The 23,948-nt window shown below is 45.1% G+C and overlaps 1 protein-coding gene across 4 annotated transcripts; it reads left to right on the top strand.

The window, feature by feature from the left end:
* The first annotated feature begins 5,896 nt into the window (after positions 1 to 5,896).
* Positions 5,897 to 22,301, top strand: LOC138304310 (serine/threonine-protein kinase SBK1-like). Of its 4 annotated transcripts, XR_011205547.1 has the most exons (5): positions 5,897 to 6,080; positions 14,917 to 15,099; positions 15,687 to 15,889; positions 16,928 to 19,943; positions 20,724 to 22,301. XR_011205547.1 is itself a non-coding variant. In XM_069244261.1 (4 exons), exons 2-4 carry the CDS (start codon positions 14,937 to 14,939, stop codon positions 17,672 to 17,674), a joined length of 1,113 nt encoding a protein of 370 aa, XP_069100362.1. In that variant the 5' UTR covers positions 5,897 to 6,080; positions 14,917 to 14,936; the 3' UTR covers positions 17,675 to 22,301. The 4 variants fall into 4 exon arrangements, 3 of the variants coding, with proteins under 3 accessions (XP_069100362.1, XP_069100363.1, XP_069100364.1); XM_069244261.1 differs by having other exon boundaries at positions 16,928 to 22,301; XM_069244262.1 differs by lacking the exon at positions 5,897 to 6,080 and adding an exon at positions 7,199 to 7,280 and having other exon boundaries at positions 16,928 to 22,301.
* The last annotated feature ends 1,647 nt before the right edge of the window (positions 22,302 to 23,948 follow it).

Raw genomic sequence — 23,948 nt, 5'->3', positions numbered from 1 at the left:
GGGGCAACACAAACCATATACTCCAAAAGTGGAATGCGAACCACAAATGGACCCCAAACCTATGTGACCTTGTAGAGGGTCGCTGGGACTATTAGAAAATAGTAAGGGTTAGAAAAATAGCCCACCCCAAGACCCTGAAAAGTGAGTGCAAAGTGCACTAAAGTTCCCCAAAGGACATAGAAGTCGTGATAGGGGAATTCTGCAGGAAAGACACAAACCAACAATGCAACAATGATGGATTTCCAGTCGAGGGTACCTGTGGAACAAGGGGACCAAGTCCAAAAGTCACAAGCAAGTCGGAGATGGGCAGATGCCCAGGAAATGCCAGCTGTGGGTGCAAAGGAGCTGCTATTGGACAGTAGAAGCTTAGGTTTCTGCAGGAACGACAAGGGCTAGAGACTTCCCCTTTGGAGGACGGATCCTTCACGCTGCGGAGAGTCGTGCAGAAGTGTTTTCCTTCCGAAAGACCACCAACAAGCCTTGCTAGCTGCAAATTGTGCGGTTAGTGTTTTTGGATGCTGCTGTGGCCCAGGAGAGACCAGGATGTCGCCAATTGCGTCTGGGGACAGAGGAGGCGTCGAGCAAGACAAGGAGCCCTCTCAGCAGCAGGCAGCACCCGCAGAAGTGCCAGAAACAGGCACTACAAGGATGCGTGAAACGGTGCTCACCCGAAGTTGCACAAAGGAGTCCCACGTCGCCGGAGAACAACTTAGGAGGTCGTGCAATGCAGGTTAGAGTGCCGTGGACCCAGGCTGGACTGTGCACAAAGGATGTCTGCCGGAAGTGCACGGAGCCGGAGTAGCTGCAAAAGTCGCGGTTCCCAGCAATGCAGTCTGGCGTGGGGAGGCAAGGACTTACCTCCACCAAACTTGGACTGAAGAGTCACTGGACTGTGGGAGTCACTTGGACAGAGTTGCTGGATTCAAGGGACCTCACTCGTCGTGCTGAGAGGAGACCCAAGGTACCGGTGATGCAGTTCTTTGGTGCCTGCGGTTGCAGGGGGAAGATTCCGTCGACCCACGGGAGATTTCTTCAGAGCTTCTAGTGCAGAGAGGAGGCAGACTACCCCCACAGCATGCACCACCAGGAAAACAGTTGAGAAGGCGGCAGGATCAGCGTTACAGAGTTGCAGAAGTCGTCTTCGCTACTATGTTGCAGTTTTGCAGGCTTCCAGCGCGGTCAGCAGTCGATTCCTTGGCAGACGTTGAAGAGAGAGATGCAGAGGAACTCAGATGAGCTCTTGCATTCGTTATCTAATGAATCCCAAGAGACAGAGACCCTAAATAGCCAGAAAAGAGGGTTTGGCTACCTAGGAGAGAGTATAGGCTAGCAACACCTGAAGGAGCCTATCAGAAGGAGTCTCTGACGTCACCTGATGGCACTGGCCACTCAGAGCAGTCCAGTGTGCCAGCAGCACCTCTGTTTCCAAGATGGCAGAGGTCTGGAGCACACTGGAGGAGCTCTGGGCACCTCCCAGGGGAGGTACAGGTCAGGGGAGTGGTCACTCCCCTTCCCTTTGTCCAGTTTCGCGCTAGAGCAGGGCTAAGGGGTCCCTGAACCGGTGTAGACTGGCTTATGCAGAAATGGGCACCATGTGTGCCCATGAAAGCATTTCCAGAGGCTGGGGGAGGCTACTCCTCCCCTGCCTTCACACCATTTTCCAAAGGGAGAGGGTGTAACACCCTCTCTCAGAGAAAGTCCTTTGTTCTGCCATCCTGGGCCAGGCCTGGCTGGACCCCAGGAGGGCAGAAGCCTGTCTGAGGGGTTGGCAGCAGCAGCAGCTGCAGTGAAACCCCGGGAAAGGCAGTTTGGCAGTACCAGGGTCGGTGCTACAGACCACTGGGATCATGGGATTGTGCCAACTATGCCAGGATGGTATAGAGGGGGCAATTCCATGATCACAGACATGTTAAATGGCCATATTCGGAGTTACCATTGTGAAGCTACATATAGGTAGTGACCTATATGTAGTGCACGCGTGTAATGGTGTCCCCGCACTCACAAAGTCTGGGGAATTGGCCCTGAACAATGTGGGGGCACCTTGGCTAGTGCCAGGGTGCCCTCACACTAAGTAACTTAGCACCCAACCTTTACCAGGTAAAGGTTAGACATATAGGTGACTTATAAGTTACTTAAGTGCAGTATAAAATGGCTGTGAAATAACGTGGACGTTATTTCACTCAGGCTGCAGTGGCAGGCCTGTGTAAGAATTGTCAGAGCTCCCTATGGGTGGCAAAAGAAATGCTGCAGTCCATAGGGATCTCCTGGAACCCCAATACCCTGGGTACCTCAGTACCATACACTAGGGAATTATAAGGGTGTTCCAGTAAGCCAATGTAAATTGGTAAAATTGGTCACTAGCCTGTTAGTGACAATTTGTAAAGAGAGAGCATAACCACTGAGGTTCTGGTTAGCAGAGCCTCAGTGAGACAGTTAGGCATCACACAGAGAACACATACCTATAGGTCACAAACTTATGAGCACTGGGGTCCTGACTAGCAGGGTCCCAGTGACACATAACAAACATACTGAAAACATAGGGTTTTCACTATGAGCACTGGGCCCTGGCAAGCAGGATACCAGTGAGACAGTGAAAACACCCTGACATACACTCACAAACAGGCCCAAAGTGGGGGTAACAAGGCTAGAAAGAGGCTACTTTCTCACACAATCCCCCCCCCAAACGAAGGACAATAAGGCTAACCTTGGCCAGTTGAGACTTTATTGTCTAAGTGGTGATAAGTAGAGAGTAGCTCTGCAATAGACTGGTTACTCCCTTTATCATCCACTATATGGTTACTTCCATGTGGGGATGTAAACCACCCTGTTTGAAGTTTTTTAGCTAAGCAACAATGTGAAGATGTATTTTCAGAGTTTCTATCAGTAAGTTTTAGTTTAGAGCAGTGGGAATTGTCCACTGAACCTATTTGTAGTGATGGAAATGCCAGACAGGGATGCTGTCTCAGAAAAGCCATAGCTGGGCAAAAACTTTGTCCATATGGCTGGAAGAGAGAACAGGGATGCTGTTTCTCTTGGGTTGGAGCAGGGCAGGGATGCTGTCCTATCAGCTCCACACTAGGGCAGGGATGCTGTGCTAAGTGTTGTGAGACAGTGCAGAGTTTCTGCACTAAAGTTTCTCTGGGAGGGTTGGAGGGATGCTCCATGTTAACTAAAATGGTGCTCTTTTTCTCACCAATGTTAGTTATCCCACAGAGAGGTACTTCTACCTCAGGGAGTATAGCTTTGCCAGCTGATGCTTCCCTTGGAACAGGTGCCACCCCAGGAGAGGTTTCTCCCACCACAGGAATGGTATCATGAATGGCAGGGTGGTTAGGGGATACTGTGATACCCTTTTTACCTGTTGATGGAGAGGGATCCTGAGTTTTCAGGCCTTCTCTCCTTTGCTTTTTCATTTCAGTAGAAATGAGAGGGAACAATTCCTCTGGGATGCCCAGCATGGCTGCATGGGCATAGAACTCTACATCAGCCCAACCTGAGGCCTCTAGGTCATTACCTAAGAGACAGTCTACAGGTAAGCTAGGTGATACCACCACCTGCTTAGGGCCAATAACTCCACCCCAACTAAACTGAATTATAGCTAAGGGAAGGAACTTAGTGGAGTTATGGACATCGATAATTTTATACTGTTGTCCAATGATGTGTTGTTCAGGATTCACTAGGTTTTCAGTCACCAAAGTGATACTGGCACCTGTGTCCCTGTAGGCCAAGACCTCCACACCATTTATTGAAACTGTCTGCCTGTACTTATCCATTGTAAGGGGACAAGCAGCCAGTGTGGCAAGGCCAATGCCACTAGGTGTGACAGAAACTGTCTTGGGACTGACTACCCCAGTTTCTATGATGGACCCATAAGTGAACCCAACTACACCCTTAACTTGACTGTTGCCAGCAGTCCCACCACTAGTACCACTACTGCTAGGGGCACTACAGCTTGATGTATTAGTGGTGGTAGGCTCAGGGGGTTTACCTGGACAGGACTTATCCCCTGGCCTATGGCCTCTATTTTTACACACAAAGCACCAAGGCTTTTTAATGTGTGCAGGTTGAGAAGAAGAGGAAGAATTTGTTTTATCCCCACCCTCTGAAGAGTGTTTAAGATTTGAAGTGGGATCTTTGGTTTTACCCTTATCCCCATGCTTATCTTGAGATTTTTCACCATCTTTCTTCTTATTGCCATCTTTGTCACCCCCTGTATGAACTTTTCTGTTCACCCTTGTTCTGACCCATTTGTCTGCCTTCTTTCCCAATTCTTGGGGAGAGGTCAGATCAGAGTCTACCAGGTACTGGTGCAACAAATCAGACACACAATTATTAAGAATATGCTCTCTCAGGATCAAGTTATACAGGCATTTGACAAAAGAAATAGATAATCCTCTAGGGCCATGACACTTCTTTAATACGTCCTGAGTGACCTTTCTGAGCCTATAGGTTTCTACCAAGTGTATTTGAAAAGTATGGCTTAAAATAAACTGTTTGGCCCCTTTATTTTTGTAAAGTGACCTCCTAGCAGACATTTGTCTTACTTGCTAGACGTCATGGACAGTATTACAGCCACCACATTTAACCATTTAACGATCACCAGCCACCACTGGTGAGCCGAAGCGTCATGGAGCACAGAGGGAAGTGTACGGGGGAGCAATGTGTGAGCAAAGCAAACAGAGGCAGACGTGTCATTAAATGAACCGTGCTGTCTAATGCTAAAATTGATATAAATGCTACAGTTCAATAGTGGACAAGCGTGATGACTGAGGTCCTGCCACTCTTCACAATTTATATTCAAAATAGAGTCATGTGACCTAGGCCTCGCCGAGAACCTGGCTCCCGTAGGCCCTCGCTGACTTCTCGGATGTGTTCTTTAGCTCACTCGCGCTTTTACCGCCAGGCTGCTAAGGCCATTTCATCAACAGCACTCCTCACCCTGGCATTTTTGAGCCTCTACTCTGTGTTAAAAGAGAAACTTCAAGTCCCAGAATGCAGGCTGCTGTTGGCGAAAATGCAACCCAATCACTGTATGAAGGTACCGCACATAACACGGAGGCCCTTGGCAGCTATTTGGCTCACTAAAATCAAGGCACAATACTGGCCCTGGGTTTTGCACTGTGCCTGGTACACTGCAGGGAGAGACTGTGCCATGTAGCTGTGTTATTTATTCTGTCTATGGCCTAACAGGGAGAAGAGACAGAAAATCGCTAACACCATATTGAGTGTCGAGATACTGACAGCGTTGAGCAGACTGTGTGCCTATCAATTTTGATTCGTGTGCAACAAAAGATAGCCAGTACTTTGCTTGTCTGCTTTTCTTTTAATGACCCCCGATTTAATGCAACGCCATCTTGGGTAGGTAAGTTATTTAGTCATTTGTCTTTCATGTAGTGCTTTACACTGGACTACTTCAGTTTTCATATCCCTGTCAATGTCTGGATGTGTCCCAGTTTCATGTACACCACCTATAGACAGGTCCACCTGTTCACTAATATCCGTTTTTGCAGAATGGTACCTCGGGCATGAAGACGCTAAAGGAAAATTGAAACAACGCATTCACAACGCTAAGGTGTTCCCTCATGGATTAGTGAAACTCACAATAACGACTTTCCTTCTTGTACTTTTTAAACTTTTCCCTGAACTGCAATCTGCTTTGGGGTCGTACCATGATAAAAATGTGACAAGCTCTAAGACATTTCAAAGTTAGCAGTTGAACGTCTAATAGGTGTAGGCCCATTCCCATTTAGAAGTGGGTGTCGAACGGTGTCGTCGCTGGACTCCAGCTGATGGCTAATTGTCACCATTAGCCCCTCACTCACCGTGTGCTTCAGCGCCGCTTACGGGGTTCAGCCCCTCTCCTATGTGTTATGCAAACCGGCCCCGCGCATCCTGTGGAGAGAGAGGCGACGCAGAGACAACGGCCCCCCTGGACCACAGGCATAAAGCGGCCCGCCTCGCTGCAGAGCACTTCACCTCTCCCGCTAGACGGGTCTCCTCCTAGCAGCTCTCCCGGCTGGTGGGTGCCCACTCTGGAAGGTTCTTACTCTGACTGTGTTTTTCTAAAAGATAATTCTCAGGTGAGTTTTCTCTGATGGTTGTTTTTCCTTTTTGGCGCTAGAAGATTTTTTATGGTACTTAATTCCACTAAAAACATGGTTGCTCTCTTGGGACTTTATTTTGTCGAACGATGCTCGTGGGTAAAAAAAAAAAAACGTTTTTCTGCTCTCTCTCACCCCCCCCCCAACAGCGCGGTTTCTTAAAATGCTAGTGGAAGTTTCTGCAACCTTTGCTCTGTTAACTGTAAAGGATCTAGCTAGTGGACGCATTCTAGCGTCATATTTTTGTTCTATATACATTAGATTGCCCAGCCGCTGTTTTATATTGACTAACCACGTCATGATGGCTCATGCCTGCAAGATTTGTGGTGACAAGTTGACATGCAGCACGTTCTGATGCGCACATCTGATGAAACGGCTGTGGACAGTGAAGTAATTTTATTGTATAGTTAATAAAACCCATTATATAAACGCTTCAAGGTGCTGATAGCTCGTCCCATGGTACCATACAAACATTCTAAAAAATAATCTGTTACAAATAAAAATGCTGATTGCTACATTTAAATACCCTTCCGAGGTCGATATACCTACTGGTGAATTGGGGAGGAATCAAGAAGTGATCGTTAACAACGTTCCTCTACTTTTTAGAAAGTTTTCGTAGGCAGAGCTCTTAAGATACCCACCAGCCTTTAGCTTTGCATTCTGGGACTTGTAGTACTGATTTCCTAACGATATTGGACAAAAAAACGGAAAGAAAGGGGAAACGTGGACTGAACGAGACCCTCACGCCCGAACCTGAGAAACTTGAGAGCAGGTAACGCCTAACCCTTCAATCTTACTTGGTAGGAAGAGCAGAGACCATTGCATCTACCGAAAGCAGTGCCCTCCATTAGCATCCACCACCCCCTGCATCGGCCATAGTGCCACTCCTCGTTTTGAAACACCTTTCAAACCAGCAGGTCATGCAGGCTTTCGTACTACTGTTCTCAAGTTTCAACCTGCTGGGCGCAAGCAACTCATTAGAGCACCTAAGAGTCTGCGTTTTCCAGTTTTTCTCCGCCTCCTTATTTCTCCCTCAAGTCCTGCAACCACTGACACGAATTAAGCATTGTAAGTGGCTCCAGACAGCATTGGCGGGTGACTTGCGTCTTGAACGTGGGTTTCATGTGGTAGAATTTTAAAACCAACATCTCCTAAAATCCTGTGCTACACACTGAGAAGGTAAATTCAAGTTTGAGTGTGTTTGAAACACTGGTCGCCTTTGGTAACATTAGTCTTTCCCAGGCCCAGCTGCTTCAGACTGTCCGTGGTCACAGGGCTAGGGCCCTTCAGACCCTCTGTAACGATGCACTGTGGGGCTGTAGCTAGGGATTATGGGTACAGGTTCAGCACGAGCACAGCGGGCACTGTGGGAAGGGGTACTCCGTACAGAGCACGCCAGAACTGTAACAGCGGTGAAGTGGATGATGTCACGTCTGTCCCGGAGGTTTGTATTCGTCATATCGAGTCCTGTTGTGTTTTGGACCGAGCTACTTAAATGACAAACTTTGCCAAATGCACCGAGTCTAGCTCGACTGTGGTAACACACCCATGTAAGCACTGACAAACGAAGCTGCTTCCACGGGACAGAATTTTAAAACCAAGCCGGTTGGCTTCGCCAATGTATATAAACACTGGGGCGTAGCAATCTGCAATAATGAACTCGCGCCACGTTTGTTATTTTGCATTCCTGAAATACTTTGTGATGTGCTTCACGACACATCGGGTTTCACCGCCAAGTGGAAGGCCCCTACCTATAAAAGTATCTTGTTGTTGCAGGATGGAATACCTCAGGTTGGCCAAAATAACGCTCGCTGGGCGAGACGCAGTTAGAGGCTTGTTTATCATGCCAGTTAATTGAAAGGTGCAATACTGTGGCTATCCACTGGGTGGAGACTGTTGGCAATTGATAACATTTTGTACTGCATGCAAGTTACGACATTTAAAACTTCCCTTCAGATGCAGGATTTACTGAAACCCGACTATTCCAAGAAGTCTCTTTTCGTTAAAGGTATCCTGCTCACAGTTCCAGTTTGTTACAATCAGTTCTTTTCTTACAATAATTTTTTTATGCGACGGTATTTTATTGCATCAATACTATCCTGTAGTGCTAATTTATGATTATATTTGGAAAGGGTTGGTCGGAGTTACTTTGTTGGTTTTAGCAATAGAAGACGGAGAGCCAAAATCTGACATAGCTAGGAGGCGTCTATTAATTTCCAGGCCCCTGGGTGGCGGGGGGTGCGAGTGGGAGAAGAGGGTTGCGTGGTTGCAGACCAAAGCCGCTAACCTCCTTCCTCACTGGCGTAGGTTCTGGGGTGGGTGGCGCGCACAGGGTGTTACACCCCATAATAAATGTATTTTCTGATAAATAGTTGTGTACATGTGCTCTCGGTCGGGTATGGTGAGATGTCTGTCGGGTTTCTCCAGGAATTGTTACATGGACACAGACAAAATTCTCTTTTCCTCTCTGTTTTTAAGGTCTTAAAAAATGTGTTATTTCACAAGCCTCTCTCATGCATCCTCCTTGTCAAGTAAAGTATTTTAGCACTATATGCCAGCCTGATTGTCCGTAAATCTGAAGCTCACCCCCCACCAAAAAAAAAAAAAAAATCTGATCGACCAGGCTACGCTCCTAATTACGCTCCTAATCAGAGGGTGCGCCCAACTAGTCATGTTCATATTGAAGCAGTTAACTGTAATGGCAGAATCTTGCACTGAAGATTTACACCAATGTATTGTACCAAAGTATATCTATCCGGCGTGCATGCTACCGGTAATATGAAACCTGTTGAGTGAAACAACTACATACCACACGTTCATTTTTATTTTATTTTAAATAATAGTGCGCGTGTTTGGGAGGGAGGGTGGTAGCTCTCCTTCTTTATATTGTAAAACAGGTTTTGTTGACTTCTGGACTGTGAAGCCAGACTTAAACACAGCTAGGCAGAATGACACCAGATTTTGCATGCTAACACCCCAGTTTTTCCGTGTGCTGTTAGGAGTATGGTTCCATTAATTTTCCTTAACCTCTTAGCTGCCTCTTAGCTTCCCCCCCCCCTCTCCCCCCCCCTCTCCCCCCCCTCCCCAGCGCTGAGCCCTTTTTTGGCTATTTGGGGTAGTTCGCGCTTAGGCCTTCATAACTTTTTGTCCACATAAGCTAACCACGCCAAATTTGCATCCTTTTTTTCAACATCCTAGGGATTCTAATGGTACCCAGAGTTTGTGGTTTCCCCTGGAGGAGACCAAGAAAATAGCCAAAATACAGTGACAATTTCGTTTTTTCCCAAAAAATGGGGGAAAAAAGCTGCCGAAGAAGGCTTGTGGTTTTTTTCCCTGAAAATGCCATCAACAAAGGGTTTCTGGTGCTGAAATCACTATCTTCCCACCTTTCAGGAACGGGCAGACTTGAATCAGAAAACCTAATTTTTCAACACAAATTTGGCATTTTACTGGGACATACCCCATTTTTACTATTTTTGGTGCTTTCAGCCTCCTTCCAGTTAGTGACAGGAATGGGTGTGAAACCAATGCTGGATCCCGGAAAGCTAAACATTTCTGAAAACTAGACATATTTCTGAATTCAGCAAGGGGTCATTTGTGTAGATCCTACAGAAAATAACAGCTGAAATAAAAAAATATTGAAATTGAGCTGAAAACAACAGCCATTTTTCTTTATGTTTTACTCTGTAACTTTTTCCTGCGATGTCAGATTTCTAAAAGCAATATACCGTTTTGTCTGCTGGACTCTTCTGGTTGCAGGGATATAAAGGGCTTGTAGGTTCATCAAGAACCCTAGGTACTCAGAGCCAATAAATGAGCTGCACCCTGCAGTTGGTTTTCATTCCATACTGGGTATACAGCAATTCATTTGCTGAAATATGAAGAGTGAAAAATAGGTATCAAGAAAACCTTTGCATTTTCAAAATGGACTCAAGATAAGGTTTTGAGGAGCCGTGATTATTTGCACATCTCTGAATTCCGTGGTGCCCATACTAGCATGTGAATTGCAGGGCTTTTCTCAAATAGACGTCTTTTTTACACACTATCTTATAATTGGAAGGAAAAAATGTAGAGAAAGATAAGGGGCAATAACACTTGTTTTGCTATTCTATGTTCCCCCAAGTCTCCCGATAAAAATGATACCTCACTTGTGTGGGTAGGCCTAGCGCCCGCGACAGGAAATGCCCCAAAACACAACGTGGACACATCCCATTTTTTTGACAGAAAACATAGCTGTTTTTTGCAAAGTGCCAGCCTGTACATTTTGGCCTCTAGCTCAGCCGGCACCTAGGGAAACCTACCAAGCCTGTGCATTTTTGAAAACTAGAGACCTAGGGGAATCCAAGATGGGGTGACTTGTGGGGCTCTGACCAGGTTCTGTTACCCAGAATCCTTTGCAAACCTCAAAGTGGCTAAAAAAACACATTTTCCTCACATTTCGGTGACCGAAAGTTCTGGAATCTGAGAGGAGCCACAAATTTCCTTCCACCCACCGTTCCCCCAAGTCTCCCGATAAAAACTGATACGTCACTTGTGTGGGTAGGCCTAGCGCCCGCATCAGGAAATGCCCCAAAATACAACGTGGACACATCAATTTTTTTCATAGAGAACAGTGCCTACTCTGTATTTTGGCCTCTAGCTCAGCCAGCACCTGGGGAAACCTATCAAACCAGCGCATTTTTTTGAAAACTAGAAACCAAGGGGAATCCAAGATGAGGTGACTTGTGGGGCTCTGACCAGGTTCTGTTACCCAGAATCCTTTGCAAACCTCAAAATGTGGCTAAAATAACACATTTTCCTCATATTTCGGTGACAGAAAGTTCTGGAATCTGAGAGGAGCCACAAATTTCCTTCCACCCAGCGTTCCCCCAAGTCTTCCGATTAAAAATTATACCTCACTTGTGTGGGTAGGCCTGGTGCCCGCGACAGGAATAGATCCCACAACGGTCAATGTTGGTCCTTACATGAGGCAGCTGTTGACCCTGGGGTGATCCATTCCTGATGCAGGCACTAGGTGTAGGCATTCAAGTGGGGTAGTGTTTTTATCAGGACAGGTGAGGAGTCACTGGGTGGTAGGAATTTTGTGGATCCCAGCATATTCCTGTAGTTTGTGTGACAGAAATGCAAGAAAAATAGAGTTTTTATTCAACATTTCAGCTTTGCAGGGTTTTCTGGGTAAGAAAACTTTGGGGGAATCCACACAAGTCACACCTCTGTGGACTCCCCCGAATGTCTAGTTTCCAGAAATGTTTGGGTTTAGTGTGCTTCTCTATATGGCCGCCGAACCCAGGACCAAAAACACAGGTGCCTGCCTTACAAAACCAGTTTGTTTTGCCATAGATAATTTTGATGTCTCCACAATATGATTTGGGTGGTGGAATTTGGGGCTGAACTAAATTGGGGAGCTCCCAAGAGAGCACTCTCTCTGCTTGCCGCCGCATTCACCTGCTCTCTGGGTTGGGCTAACCCACTATTACCCAGTTGCACAAACAGCTTGCGAAGGGACAGCAGGACTGTCCTCATCACCTCCCTCATAATGTACTGGAAGAGGAGTTATCGAATGGGACTCCTCCGACTGAAAAATCACTCCGAGTCTGCGCCATTGTCCTATCCCTCAGATGCTGTCTCAGTATCTGATGTCTCAGTCTCTGATCCTATGTCAGAGCGGTCCTCTATAACCCGAGTGCAGGCAGCAGTCATCCATCAAGATGCCATCTCTACTATTGGCTAAATTGTTGCTCTAAAACACTAGCCTACGTAGACAGTCACAAAATCGATGGTGTGTGTGAGATACGTGCAACAGTAGAGGCCACCTTACCTGCGCTTCTTCCCTCAATCAGCACGTTCTTTCAAGACACTCAAAAAACACCTTGTCACATACCATTCGTCAGTCTTTAGCACCTCCTGCGCCCAGTCCAACAATCATTATTGGTGCTCCCACTCCCTCCTCCTCGGATTCCCTCATTACCACCCAGCAAAAGTGCCCTTCATCTCTCCATAGCCGCCCTCCACCCCGCACATACATTTCATTGGTATTATAGCGCAGGTAATGGCTGACTTTACTAATGTACTCAGCTATTTACATAAAATACAGATTTGCTCTTTGCAGTAGGCATATAAACCTTCTGCACTTCTTTATGGCACTAAAACTGCCACTAGACAAGTCTGACCCTTTTCCCCCCAGGGAAACCACACACATATTGATTGACAAAAGTGATATATATATGACAGCCAACCACCTGAAACTCAACTCAAGCAAAACCAAAATAATCCTCTTTGGCCCACACAAAAACACCTGGGACCCCTCATGGTGGCCCACCACGCTAGGCCCTGCACCCACCCCCGCCAACCACGCACGCAACCTCAGCATCATCCTAGACTCCTCCCTCTCGATGACCCAAAAAATCAACGCTCTCACCTCTTCATGCTTCAACACACTCCGTATACTGAAAAAAACATTCAAATGGATCCCCACAGAGACCAGAAAAACTGTCACTCACGCACTCATCAGCAGCAGACTTGATTACGGAAACGCCCTCTACGCCGGCACCACTCTAAAACTCAAGCGCAAACTACACGCATCCAGAACTCAGCAGCACGACTCATCCTCGACCTCCCCCGACACGAACACATCTCTCCACACCTCAAATCCCTCCACTGGCTCCCCATTGACAAAAGGATCACCTTCAAGATCCTCATCCTCGCACACAAATCACTCCACAACACAGGCCCTGCCTACCTCAACGAGAGTCACCTTCCACACCCCCACACGAAACCTCCGCTCAGCTGACCTCTCTCTCGCTTCTGTTCCCCGCATCAAACACACCACCACCGGGGGCAGATCCTTCTCCTACCTTGCACCCAAAACCTGGAACGCCCTCCCAACCCACCTTCGCAAGACCCAAAACCTACTTCTTTTCAGGAAGGGCCTCAAAACCTGGCTTTTCGAACAGTGATCCTCCCAGCCCCTTTCCCTCCCCCTGCACCCCCCCCAGCGCCTTGAGACCCTCACGGGTGAGTAGCGCGCTCTATAAATCTCTTTGATTGATTGATTGATTGATCTATATAGCGCTCTCTCTCTCTCTCTCTCTCTGTATATATATATGTATATATATATATATATATCTCTACATAGATATAGATATATAGATCTATTTTTTTTTAGTTGTTGTATGGTTTCCTTGGGGGCCAAAATGGGGTGTGGGGATTGGGGGCGAGGGGGCGGCCCATTTTCCGACGGGGGGGGGGGCGATTCCCCACCCCCCCTCTCCAAGTGAAATCCCTGGCGTCTAGTGGTGTTTCCTGGCCCCTGATCGCAGCACAGCTGCGACCGGGGGCCAGGAAACACTTTCAGGAAGGCCTCGTAAGAAAGGGGACACTCTCCCCTTTCTTACGAGGCCTTCCCGAACGTGTGGAAGGCCGTTTTCCCCATTGAAGCAGTAAGCGGCCGCAAGGCTGCTTTCTGCTTCGATGGGGAAAACAACTTTGTAACGTCAGCTTGCCTTGCGGCGCGCTGACGTCACAAAGGGGCGGGGGGAGACACGGAAGCTTCCGCACCCGAGGATTTATTAACACCCTCCCTGGTGTCGGCCACTGGTCGTGACCCGCACCAGGGAGGTAGTGCGGGCATCGGCCAGTGGCCAACGCCCGCATTGAAGGGGTTAAAGACAACCAAGATCCCAGTATTTATGTGGAGTTGTTCTTGAGAGGGGGCAATACATAACATCATTGCACAATGACGTTTCAATTACAAAGTGCAACTGGATACAGTGCTGCTTGTTCTGCTGAGGTTAAATTATAGATGGTTTACCTTATCAGAGTACACGTTATAGGTTATTATACTCTCAATATGAGAATAATGCAGTCCTGGAGGAGTTGCCCACTAGTGTGTGCCACCCCTCTTCAAGTGCTAGGGCCTCCAGCGAAATCCAACATTTAATCAACGTCCACCTGCCACCTACTGTTCTATCACATGCAAAAGCAGTTACAAAAAAATCAAACTACATAATATGTTTATCTAAAAAATCACAAGATTGATATTTGGGTGACTCACTGATATCTTTGCAAACATTTTTTTCCCAGAACTGGACAGAAATAGAAAACCAGACCAGCCTGTGTGAGAGAATAACATTAACTACCCCTTCCTGGCACTAAAAATCAAGCTAGTACAAAACCTAAGTTTTATCTGTAGTATAAGGATTTTTCATGCTTCTAGTATTACTAGTCTTTATTTTTGTTCTCAATAATGTATTATAATTGAATTTCAGGTTGATCTTGGCAATAGTTATTTTGTTGTGGGATTGGATTAGTGCAGAATCCTGCATATGCACTTTGAGCTTCTCAGAAAGTGGATTATCTTGAGGAAAGTGGATTTTCAGGAAGTTACACTATGTCCTATTTAATATTTAGTGAAGCATAACTGTGATTAGTCACCATGAGAGACTGCTGTTCACAAAAGATGAACATCAGTTCCACCATTGCATTATATCTATTGAAGTACCCTTTCCACTTCTTGGGAATGTTATTTAACGTAAACACTTGCAGAAAAATCAGCCTATTTCCAACACAGACTTTTTTATTCTGGCGCTTAAGTCTACAGAGTGACCATGATTGCTTAAAAAAAAAAAGTTGCAGGTGTTCGTTATAGTTGCCCGTTTTCTTTTTTTCTAATTTTCACTGATTTAAGCAACGTGTCTTCTGTAAGAACAGTTGAGTTCTTGATGTTTTTCAAATGTATTGAAAAGTGCTGAAGTGGATTCTTGGTTTGTACCAATTTTCAAGGTATTTGTACTTGACTATTGGTCTCTGTCTGTAGGTTCAGCGATAAATTAAGCCATGAACCAAACAGTTATTGAGACACAACGCATCCTGGAAGGCCTGGTGTCCATGATGTCTTGTAGGCTGCAGGAGGTGCATCTTGAAGACCATTATCAAGTTGTGGAAGAACTTGGTTCTGGGACCTTTGGGTCTGTGTTGATGGCAAAAGATAAAGCAACAGGTAAAGAGGTGGAAAGGAGGTTCTTAAAATACCTACTCCCGAACAACCCCTGAAGAATTAGATTTTGGATTGTAATTAGAAATTAGATTGTAAAGCAGAGCTGTTCTTTCTTTGCACACTGAAGGATAATGCAGTGGACGCTTTTTGATCTGGGTCTTCCTGAGTATATACACATAGATTTCATGTCTCTTGATTATCAAACTTGTTAGATAACAATTGCTCTTATAAGAAAAGATCAATTTAACTTTTGGATACTCATTTAGTTGAATGAAACAGAGATATTGGTTGAAGAAAATGTCAGCCTTGTTAATTTGCAGTAGCATATAAAATAAATACACCTTAATGGAACGATTTTGAGTGATTTGCTACAAAGATGAATCTGGTGTGGTCCACTGACTCAGACCAGAACTTGTTATCATGCATTTTCCCTTCAGTCCAAACAGGTGTTGTGCAAACCCGTATGTCAAACCTCTAATGTTAAGCTAGGGCAGGAGTTATGGAACATTTACTCTGAGGTCCTTCAAAAGAGGTTGACATGAGAAATGCAAGAAGACAAACTATACATTTTACACCCATATTTCTTACAGAGAAGATTGCGGCATTGAAGTTTTTAAAGAAGAGCCAAACTTCGTTGGAGAGTTTTCTGGTGGAGCACTACACATCTTTCTTTCTCTCGTCACACCCCAACATCATCGGCTCCTATGGAGTTGCTTTCCAGACTATGGACTACTACGTTTTTGTCCAAGAGTGGTCTCCTGTTGGGGATCTGTTCGACATGATCGAGGATCGGGTATGTGTGCTTTTTATTTTGGATGTATGAGCAGAAGTGTACAGTGAGTAATTAGTAATGCACCACAGTGTGGATCATAGGTCTATCTAACTTGCAACAGTTGGCACACTGGGGTGTTTAGACCTGATTGGTGGCTTCTCTGTGCTATACCTTCTTTTTTGGCATCCATAGCCTTTGCATTTCTGTACCTGAGGAAAAATGCTGAGGTTCTGCCAGTGGTAAGCTTCACTGCTGTGAGATATTCAATCCTGAACAAAAATTACAGTTTTGTTGGTGTCCCATATTTTAAACACATCTGCACCCATATGGGAATATAAAAAAAGTTTTCAGTTTGGTTTCAAGAATCCATCATGAGACCGATTTGAGTAGAACTGATAATGCAGTGAGGTACAGGTGGACTGTGAGGGGCAAGAGGCAGTAAGAAAGGAGAATTCCAAGGGCGGAAGAGCAAGAAAGGCTAGCTCGTCACTTTGAATAGGATGGTAATACACCAATATTCCAAATAACAGCCATCAAATAGCTCAGTGTATCTCATGTGCACTCTAATATATCTGCAATGGTGGTTTGAACTTTTGAAGAAAGGGTAGAGTGCCTGGTTGGACATTCGGTGGAACCCTCTGAGCATCGTATAGAGAAGCATTTTCATGGTATAATTTGTATTCACTTCACAATATCTTGTCCATTGGCTAATGGTCCACCACAACTATGTATGGATAAAGATTTTGATATTTCTATAGCCTCAGTTCTGGAATGTAGAGCTGGGGAGCAATAACAAAGATCTTTCTAGAAAATTGCAGAGTCGTTCCTGATTATAGATGAATGCTCAACAGCATTAATAATGGTGTTTATGAAGGGAGGAGTGTGTCAAGATTAGAACACAAATGCAAAGGAAACTGTTCACCATACCATGTCTGATGTCTGAGTGTGAACTAGTCTTGTGTAAGATGTGCACTGACCTGCGCAGTGCTGTTTACAGAAAGGTAGTGATCTATGCGTTCTGTCAAAGTTTATTTAATTTGTTTTAATTCTGGCTTTCAGGTTGGAATTCCAGAAGTAAAAGCCAAACGTTGTGCTGTGCAGATTGCCAGTGCTTTGGACTTCATGGATAGCAAAGGACTGGTGCACTGTGATGTGAAACCTGAAAACGTCCTCCTGTTTGATGAAGACTGCCACTGTGTCAAAGTGAATGACTTTGGTCTTACTTGCTTGAAGGGCACACCTATCCGAGCCAGGTCTGGCACCTCGTCCTATATGTCCCCTGAACTCTGCCGCCCTAGAGAGGGCGACACCTTGCACGCAGTCTCCAGTCTGGATGCGTGGGCCTTTGGAGTGCTCCTGTTCTGTGTGATCTCTGGATACTTTCCCTGGGAGGAGGCTGTACCAGAGGACAGCGGCTTCAATTCATTTGTTGACTGGGTGGACAGCAGTGTTGCGGGACCACCTCCTATGTGGGAAGGGTTCACCACTGAAGCTCTTCATATGTTTAGGCAGCTCTTGGCTCTCAATCCCAATGAAAGGATCAATGCTCTGGAGATCATGAAGTTTGTAGACTTTCCTTGGAAGGCAGAGAATCACACTGACTGTGGTATGGAAGGACTCCAAGCGGTTCTGAAGAAGCCAAATTATGACTCTCGTAGTGATGGTGCCATGTCATCATACAGTGATTGCGTCCTGAGTGATGTAGACACCAGCAGTTGCATCAGTGGAACTTTATCGATGTCGTCTCGTTCTCTATACTTTGAGGAAAGAAATAACTCAAACAGCATTAACTTCACTCTTTCCTAAAGTCAAGATCTACTCTATGGATATTTTACGAGTTTTAGGGGTTTAAAGGGACTAGAAATAGAAATTATTACACTTGGAAATGTAAGAGTCAATACTTTGACAGCAACTCAAAATGACAGGTCAATGTGAGAACCTTGAGTCCTGGAGGGGTGTAATATCCAATGCCGAGTCCACCATCATTTGTGTGATTTGAAACTCGCGTTCTCTGACCACTGCCATCATCATACAGCTGACCTACCGGACTATGTCCCATAAGCAACATGTGGGTGGTGGGTCATATGGTATGGGTGCCCATAAGGGTATCGAGTCAGTATGGGAGCAGCTTTATTGGTCCACAATGCACTGCTCTCCTAGGTTCTGTTCTGAGCCAGTCAAATGGTTACTGGAACTATGCTTTCTTCGGATGGAGAGTGTTCATGTTGACAAACGTGTCAGCCTCTAACCTGGATTTATTGGGCAATGTGAGGCTAGTCTATGGAGAAATCATGCTTCTAGGGTCTAGAGAACAAAACAAATGGTCGCTTATGCAGGGGTAAGCAAGCAATGGGAAGAAACATGTAAATATCAATATTATGAAGTCAGGCTCTTTACAATGTTGCCACCGGGACTGCGAAAGGAAATAACCACATGCACTGATGTGGGAAAGTTATGGTCTGAGAAATTCCATGTTTTTCCCAGTGGTAACTTTAATTCATAGTTTTTTGAAAGTCCAGTTCCTTTGGTCTGACCAGGAAGTCTTTTGTCGAGTTAGTTGCCACACAGATAAATTACAACATTGTTTTCTGTCAGTTTGCAATAGTATTGTATGCACAGGCTTTTCAAGTCGTATAATTCAAGCCTAGAGCAATGGCTGTGCATCCTTCCTTCCCTTCTGGAACATTGTAGGCCACCGAAGCCCTAACCACCAAGGTGATTTGAAGGACAATTGGATAAAGGCCAAAACCTAAAAATAAGGCAGTTACAGAACCCTCTTGAGAGACCCTGAACAGTCCTGGGTATGTGTCAAAGTGTATTGTTTAACAGATCCAGCAAAACAACATAGAGAAGGAAATTTTAAAGTCACTGCCAAGAAACTGTGGAGTAGGAGGGTTCCAGTTCACATGTAAAGGAGGGCCTATCCATCAAGGATTCTACCTCAATTGAGCCATCAACACCTAGGCATGCACCAACACACACTGAGAAACAATAGGACAACTCAAACAGCTACTTCTAAAAATACTGACAACATGCCCCCTTTTCAAAGCCCTAGATGCACAACCTTGCTAGCTGTTCACGTGCTGCTCATTAAATGCAAGGGGTGTGCCTGACCTGCCCTAGAGTGGACAGGCAGACGCAGTTACTCATTTGATTGAATCCACAAGTCGGATACACAACATGAAGATACGTCCTCACACAGCCACTGCTGTAACTACATTCAGCAGGAATGTCTTTCAGGGTTTCCTCTCCACGAAGAGCACGAGCAGATATCATTACACTTGCCCTAGTCACACTTGAAAACAAAATGTAACTGTGAATCCATATCAGCTATGTCCAGGACTGCATTATGATCATCTCCCCGCAGAATTAAAGTAGACTCCCATGGCAGATAAGACATCTGCCCATAAAATCTGTCAACTTCTTTTCAATGGCTGATGCCTTCTCAGAAACTGACACGAAATATCAGTGGCGTGGGAGGGCTTTAGAATATTGCATAGCGCATCTGCTTTCGGTGTATGTACCTGTGCATCACCATCAAGCGACCACGGAGCTGTTCGTTTTTTTTTTTTGTCTACAACCAGAAAGGCAACATTAGATTTCACATTCATAATGTATGTGATGCCTCGATGCATCAGGGGCTTCCCAGCATGATTCCAGAGTATAGAGGACATACATACTCTGGCACAAAAACTGGCAATACTGTGTTCAGTAGGAGAGCACAAGAAGGCCCATTCACACCACCACAACAGCAGCAGGAGGCTAGGGACATATCTAGCTCCTTGAAACCTTGCTATATAATGTGTGACTGAGGTTGCCACCTGAAGGCATTTTTGCACCCTGGAGTGTTGCACCGTGAAAGTTAAACTGACACCCTCCCACTGCACTACATGCAGTTGATTGCTCCTAGACATGTGCAGAACCAAGTCCAGTTCTTTCTGTCCTTGATGATAAATTATATCAGGAGAGGGAAGCACCACCACACTTCACCCAATGACAGAAGAGCAACTGCAGCAACGCCACAGCCAAGAAGTATCTACCTTATGGATCAATAAAAACCACTTGTTACGTACAGGTAAGGAGCTCCAGTACATCTTTGATATTTTGCAGAAGGGGAAAGGAGAGAACACCAATGGCTGCCGGCTGTTCAGATCTGATGGAGAGTACTCCTGCCCAACAAAAATATCTACTCTCCAGGGCCCCAGGAACCCTTAGTGCACAACATCATCCATTGTACTACATCGCCTTACAGTACACAGAAAAGGATGGAAATTCGTACAAATTGTTCCATCCCTTTGCAAGTACATCTGTCTTGTTCTCTTGAGTTCTTGCCTATAAAGCTGGGACCTTGGATCTAGCTCTGACACGGTCGCCCATTCTTATTGCACCCTAAGGGGTTTGGGATAATTTTGTATTACGTACCATAACGTGGCACATTCCTTGGCAGTTTATTTTGCTATTTTATTTTAATACATTAATACTGTCTGGGGAGAGCCTAATTGGGACCCCCTTGAATATGACAACGAGGATCTGAAAGTTGATCTGTTTACCTTTGCAAAGAAGTCTTCTTTTTTTTTTTTTTTTTTTTTAAATAACGTGAACGGTTTGAGTTATGAGTTTTTTTCTTTTTTTAATTGAAATCTGCCAGTTACTCTTGGGGTTCTGTGCTTGTTACACTTCTGAGATAGAAGTGCTGAACTCCATGAACGACCTTGCACAAAACGTGTCGTCCTTGAACGTTTCGCTCCTTGGAGGTGCCCTGTGTCACCTTGGCCACATACGGGATATTGTTTTTATATACTAAGACAGACCTAGAGGGTACTGATGATTGGTAACACGTAATCTTCTTTTACAGGCCATTACAGGAGTCGTGCATGAAAAGGCTAAGTGGCATCATGCAAACCACCAACGTCCACGATTATAAGGAAAGGTGGCCGCACTTACTGGGATGTCGCAAATGTTCAAAAACTAAGAACAAGATTCAAAATGTGCAGGATCATTGAAGGACAGTGTTGAATCAGCAGACTACCACCATGGCCGATACTTTACCAGGGTAGAGGACAAGTAATACAGACTTGTGAAAAAATACCAGAGATTTTGCATAATGTGAGATACATGCAGAGGTCCTGTAGCACAAATCTACTGATGAACAGTGTGCAGTGGACACAGCAAGCAACTAAACTGAAAGAATCGGATCATTTGTTTTTGTCCCATTGTTCGCACCATTTCACACTCCATTCCACATCTTTCTACCTTCTTGTCTTTAGTTGTGACCTTACCATGTTTATTCATATATTTCTGTTTCATTTTAAATATATTCTGACTGTGAAGTACACGTGTTTGATGAGTCTTTTTGTACCCAAACTCTAAAAGTGCTTCTGTACAATTTGGGGTTTTTGTAAAGTGCAGCAAATCCAGCTTGCAGTGTCCTCAGACCACCTTTGAGTGATGGCCTTTGTTGGAGTGACAGGCTTCAAGATGGAACTTCTGCAGACAATCATCCGACATGGAGGGGGAGTATCTGTTGATTCCCAAAGTCAAACATGTCCAAAGAAATGATGGCAAACACTTGTAAGCAACCACAGTAATGAAAGCCAAGTCTCTGTGGACCTGGCACGCCTGCCCGAGAAGAAGGATTCCAATCACGAGCTACATATCACCACCACCCCCACTCCTTTCACAGGAGCAACTAGAGACCTAACCAGTGAATAGAAGTCGTTGAGAACCTGTGATCGCTACAGATGCGTGATTGCGAGTGAAGACTTGCTGATCACTGATTCCTATTTGCTTGGGGCCTCTTGCATCTAAGTCACCTTAATTGACTGCTCATGCTCTAGCTCAAATCAGGTCTCTTTGATCCTGCGAGGTGCACGTAAGACTGACCTTGGGACTGTGGCACTGAAATACTATTGACTTTAAGAATAGAGTCATAGTTTACTCTTGCGACTTGGACTGCTAATGGGGCTTACCCTGGATGTTGCCTATAGTGAATGGGAAATAACCACTTTCACCGACTTGAGGAAGAAGTGGGACTGGGAGCCACCAATGAAACACTAGAGCCCTGACCTCAAGGGGGATTGTGTAGTTGTTGGTGAATGCCGTGTTTCTCCTTTCTGCAGGTAGGGCATGGAACCTTGGACTGCTCAGACCACGCATACTCTGAGAGTTAAGTGCAGAAGGGGTACTTGGCTCAATTGCTCAGAAGCCATAGTAAATTGGGTACTGGGACATCAGGAGTAAAGTGCCTCAACACCAAGAGTAACCTCCTGCTTGCCCCATGCCCTCTGAAAGGGGTTCTGACAGTCCCCAGTAACAGCTTTCCATTTTTGATCAACACACTCATTCGTCCTATGTGAGCTTGTCATTTTCTGAAAATACACTTGTTTCAAATGACAGTTTATTTTTAGTAAATAAATAACGTATTCGCATCGGCCTGCTTTTTCCATAGAAAAACATTATTTTGTCCCTAAATACTTGCTCATCTTATTAAAAAAACAAAAAAAAAACTGTTATTTTGATTAAAAAAATATCAGTTTGTAATTGAATTTAACCGAATTAATGCATGGTTTGTAACTCTCGCAAGACGTACTCTGTTTACTGTGGCAGGCTTTGAGAGAGTGGAAAAAGCAAAAAATGCAGTATATCAACACTAAATTGAGAACGGCAAATACATTTTCCACTCCCGTTAACATCATTAGGCATGTGAATACCAAGAAAAAGGCAGCAGCAATTTGATGCTTGCCTCATTACTTGTGTTTTACTAAAAAACGTATTAACAGTTTGCATATTCTCTGCTGGACTGTTTTCGGTCAGCTGAATCTGTCCAAGAAGGAAAGCTTCCACTGTGCCAGAATCATTTCACGCACGAGGGCAGCAGAGAGTGACTGCAACAGGCTCCCAAAGTGGCCCTGTCACTATATGCCACTTATTTTGCCATTGGAACCAGCATCCTTTCCAGGAACACGGGTTGCAATACTGGCACACTGCAAATGTAGAGAAGGGTCTCTGTCATTAGCAAGCCTCAATTTTTGCATTTGGAGACGGTTGCAACGGTTCAAAAGTGGGATATTGTATAATTGTTGAGGTAGGATTTCTGAAAATCCCTGAAACCTGCCCCTTTGCACTGTGCCAGATTGGCGCAGAAAGCACCGTGATGTGATCTGGCCAATGACATTTGGCCTTGTGTCACTAACTACCGGCCTCTCACTTCTTAATGAAGTAAGCTCCAGCCTATGACTTCCTGAAACTGCACTCGTTTGTCAACAAATATATTTTTAACAGATCCACTATTTTGGTTCAAAATTTTAGCTTTTATTTAATACTGCCCAAATGGGCAGATATTGCCATGCATTCCTGCGCACTGCCTTTTGCGCCATGGTCCTTCCTCGCAACCTACCCATTACCAGGAACAGCTTTATATGCCGTGGTACAGCCTCATGGGGCCTTATTCAACTTTAAGGGCCATATGTACGAACACATTTTCCCATTGAAACAGAATGGGAAAAAGCCTTTGCTACATCTGGCCCTAAATGACCAGATTCAGTGTTGTGATTCCATATGCCACAATGATTTGAAAGGGATGGTTTTATCATGTCACTCATACTAAGCATAAGCCAAATAATTCTATGCCACATACAACCGCCGTTACCATCATTTGACAAGTAATGTCATCATATACCAGGTGATGCCCCAATATGGCAACATATGCTACCCAGTGCTAGCCAGGAGCCCTACCTCATGCTAGCCACATTTACACAAATAAGCAGGGACACTGGAATTATGCAGCAAGAGAGGGCCCACCGCAGGGTTGAGTAAATTATTCAGCAAGAAAAGGTAAACATGAGGCATAATGCGCCACATTTTGCAATAGTAATAGTTCATTATGTCATCGTTTTTACATTTGTTAATGTTATCTGGGCATTGGCTGCACCTCATTAGCACCAGTTTAACACCCAAATGTAGCAATAGGCAACCTAATGGCGGCCAGTCAACCTTTACAAAGTGCCTTCCATTGGGGGCAACACTCGTTGCTGCATTTTTAGGAACTTTTGAAACTCTAGAACTAGAAACAATTCTTTTG

The sequence above is a fragment of the Pleurodeles waltl genome, chromosome 7 (assembly GCF_031143425.1).
Source record: "Pleurodeles waltl isolate 20211129_DDA chromosome 7, aPleWal1.hap1.20221129, whole genome shotgun sequence".
Taxonomy (NCBI): domain Eukaryota; kingdom Metazoa; phylum Chordata; class Amphibia; order Caudata; family Salamandridae; genus Pleurodeles; species Pleurodeles waltl.
The sequence above is the reverse complement of the archived record's forward strand: the minus strand, read 5'-3'. Positions and strand labels throughout refer to the sequence as shown.

What these genes read in the sequence shown, in the direction of transcription:
- LOC138304310 (XM_069244261.1), top strand. Translation starts at nt 14,937, where the DNA reads ATGAACCAAACAGTTATTGAGACACAACGCATCCTGGAAGGCCTGGTG. An exon ending in GGCAAAAGATAAAGCAACAG is followed by an intron (nt 15,100 to 15,686) that starts GTAAAGAGGTGG and finishes TATTTCTTACAG; the next exon opens with AGAAGATTGCGGCATTGAAG. An exon ending in TCGACATGATCGAGGATCGG is followed by an intron (nt 15,890 to 16,927) that starts GTATGTGTGCTT and finishes TCTGGCTTTCAG; the next exon opens with GTTGGAATTCCAGAAGTAAA.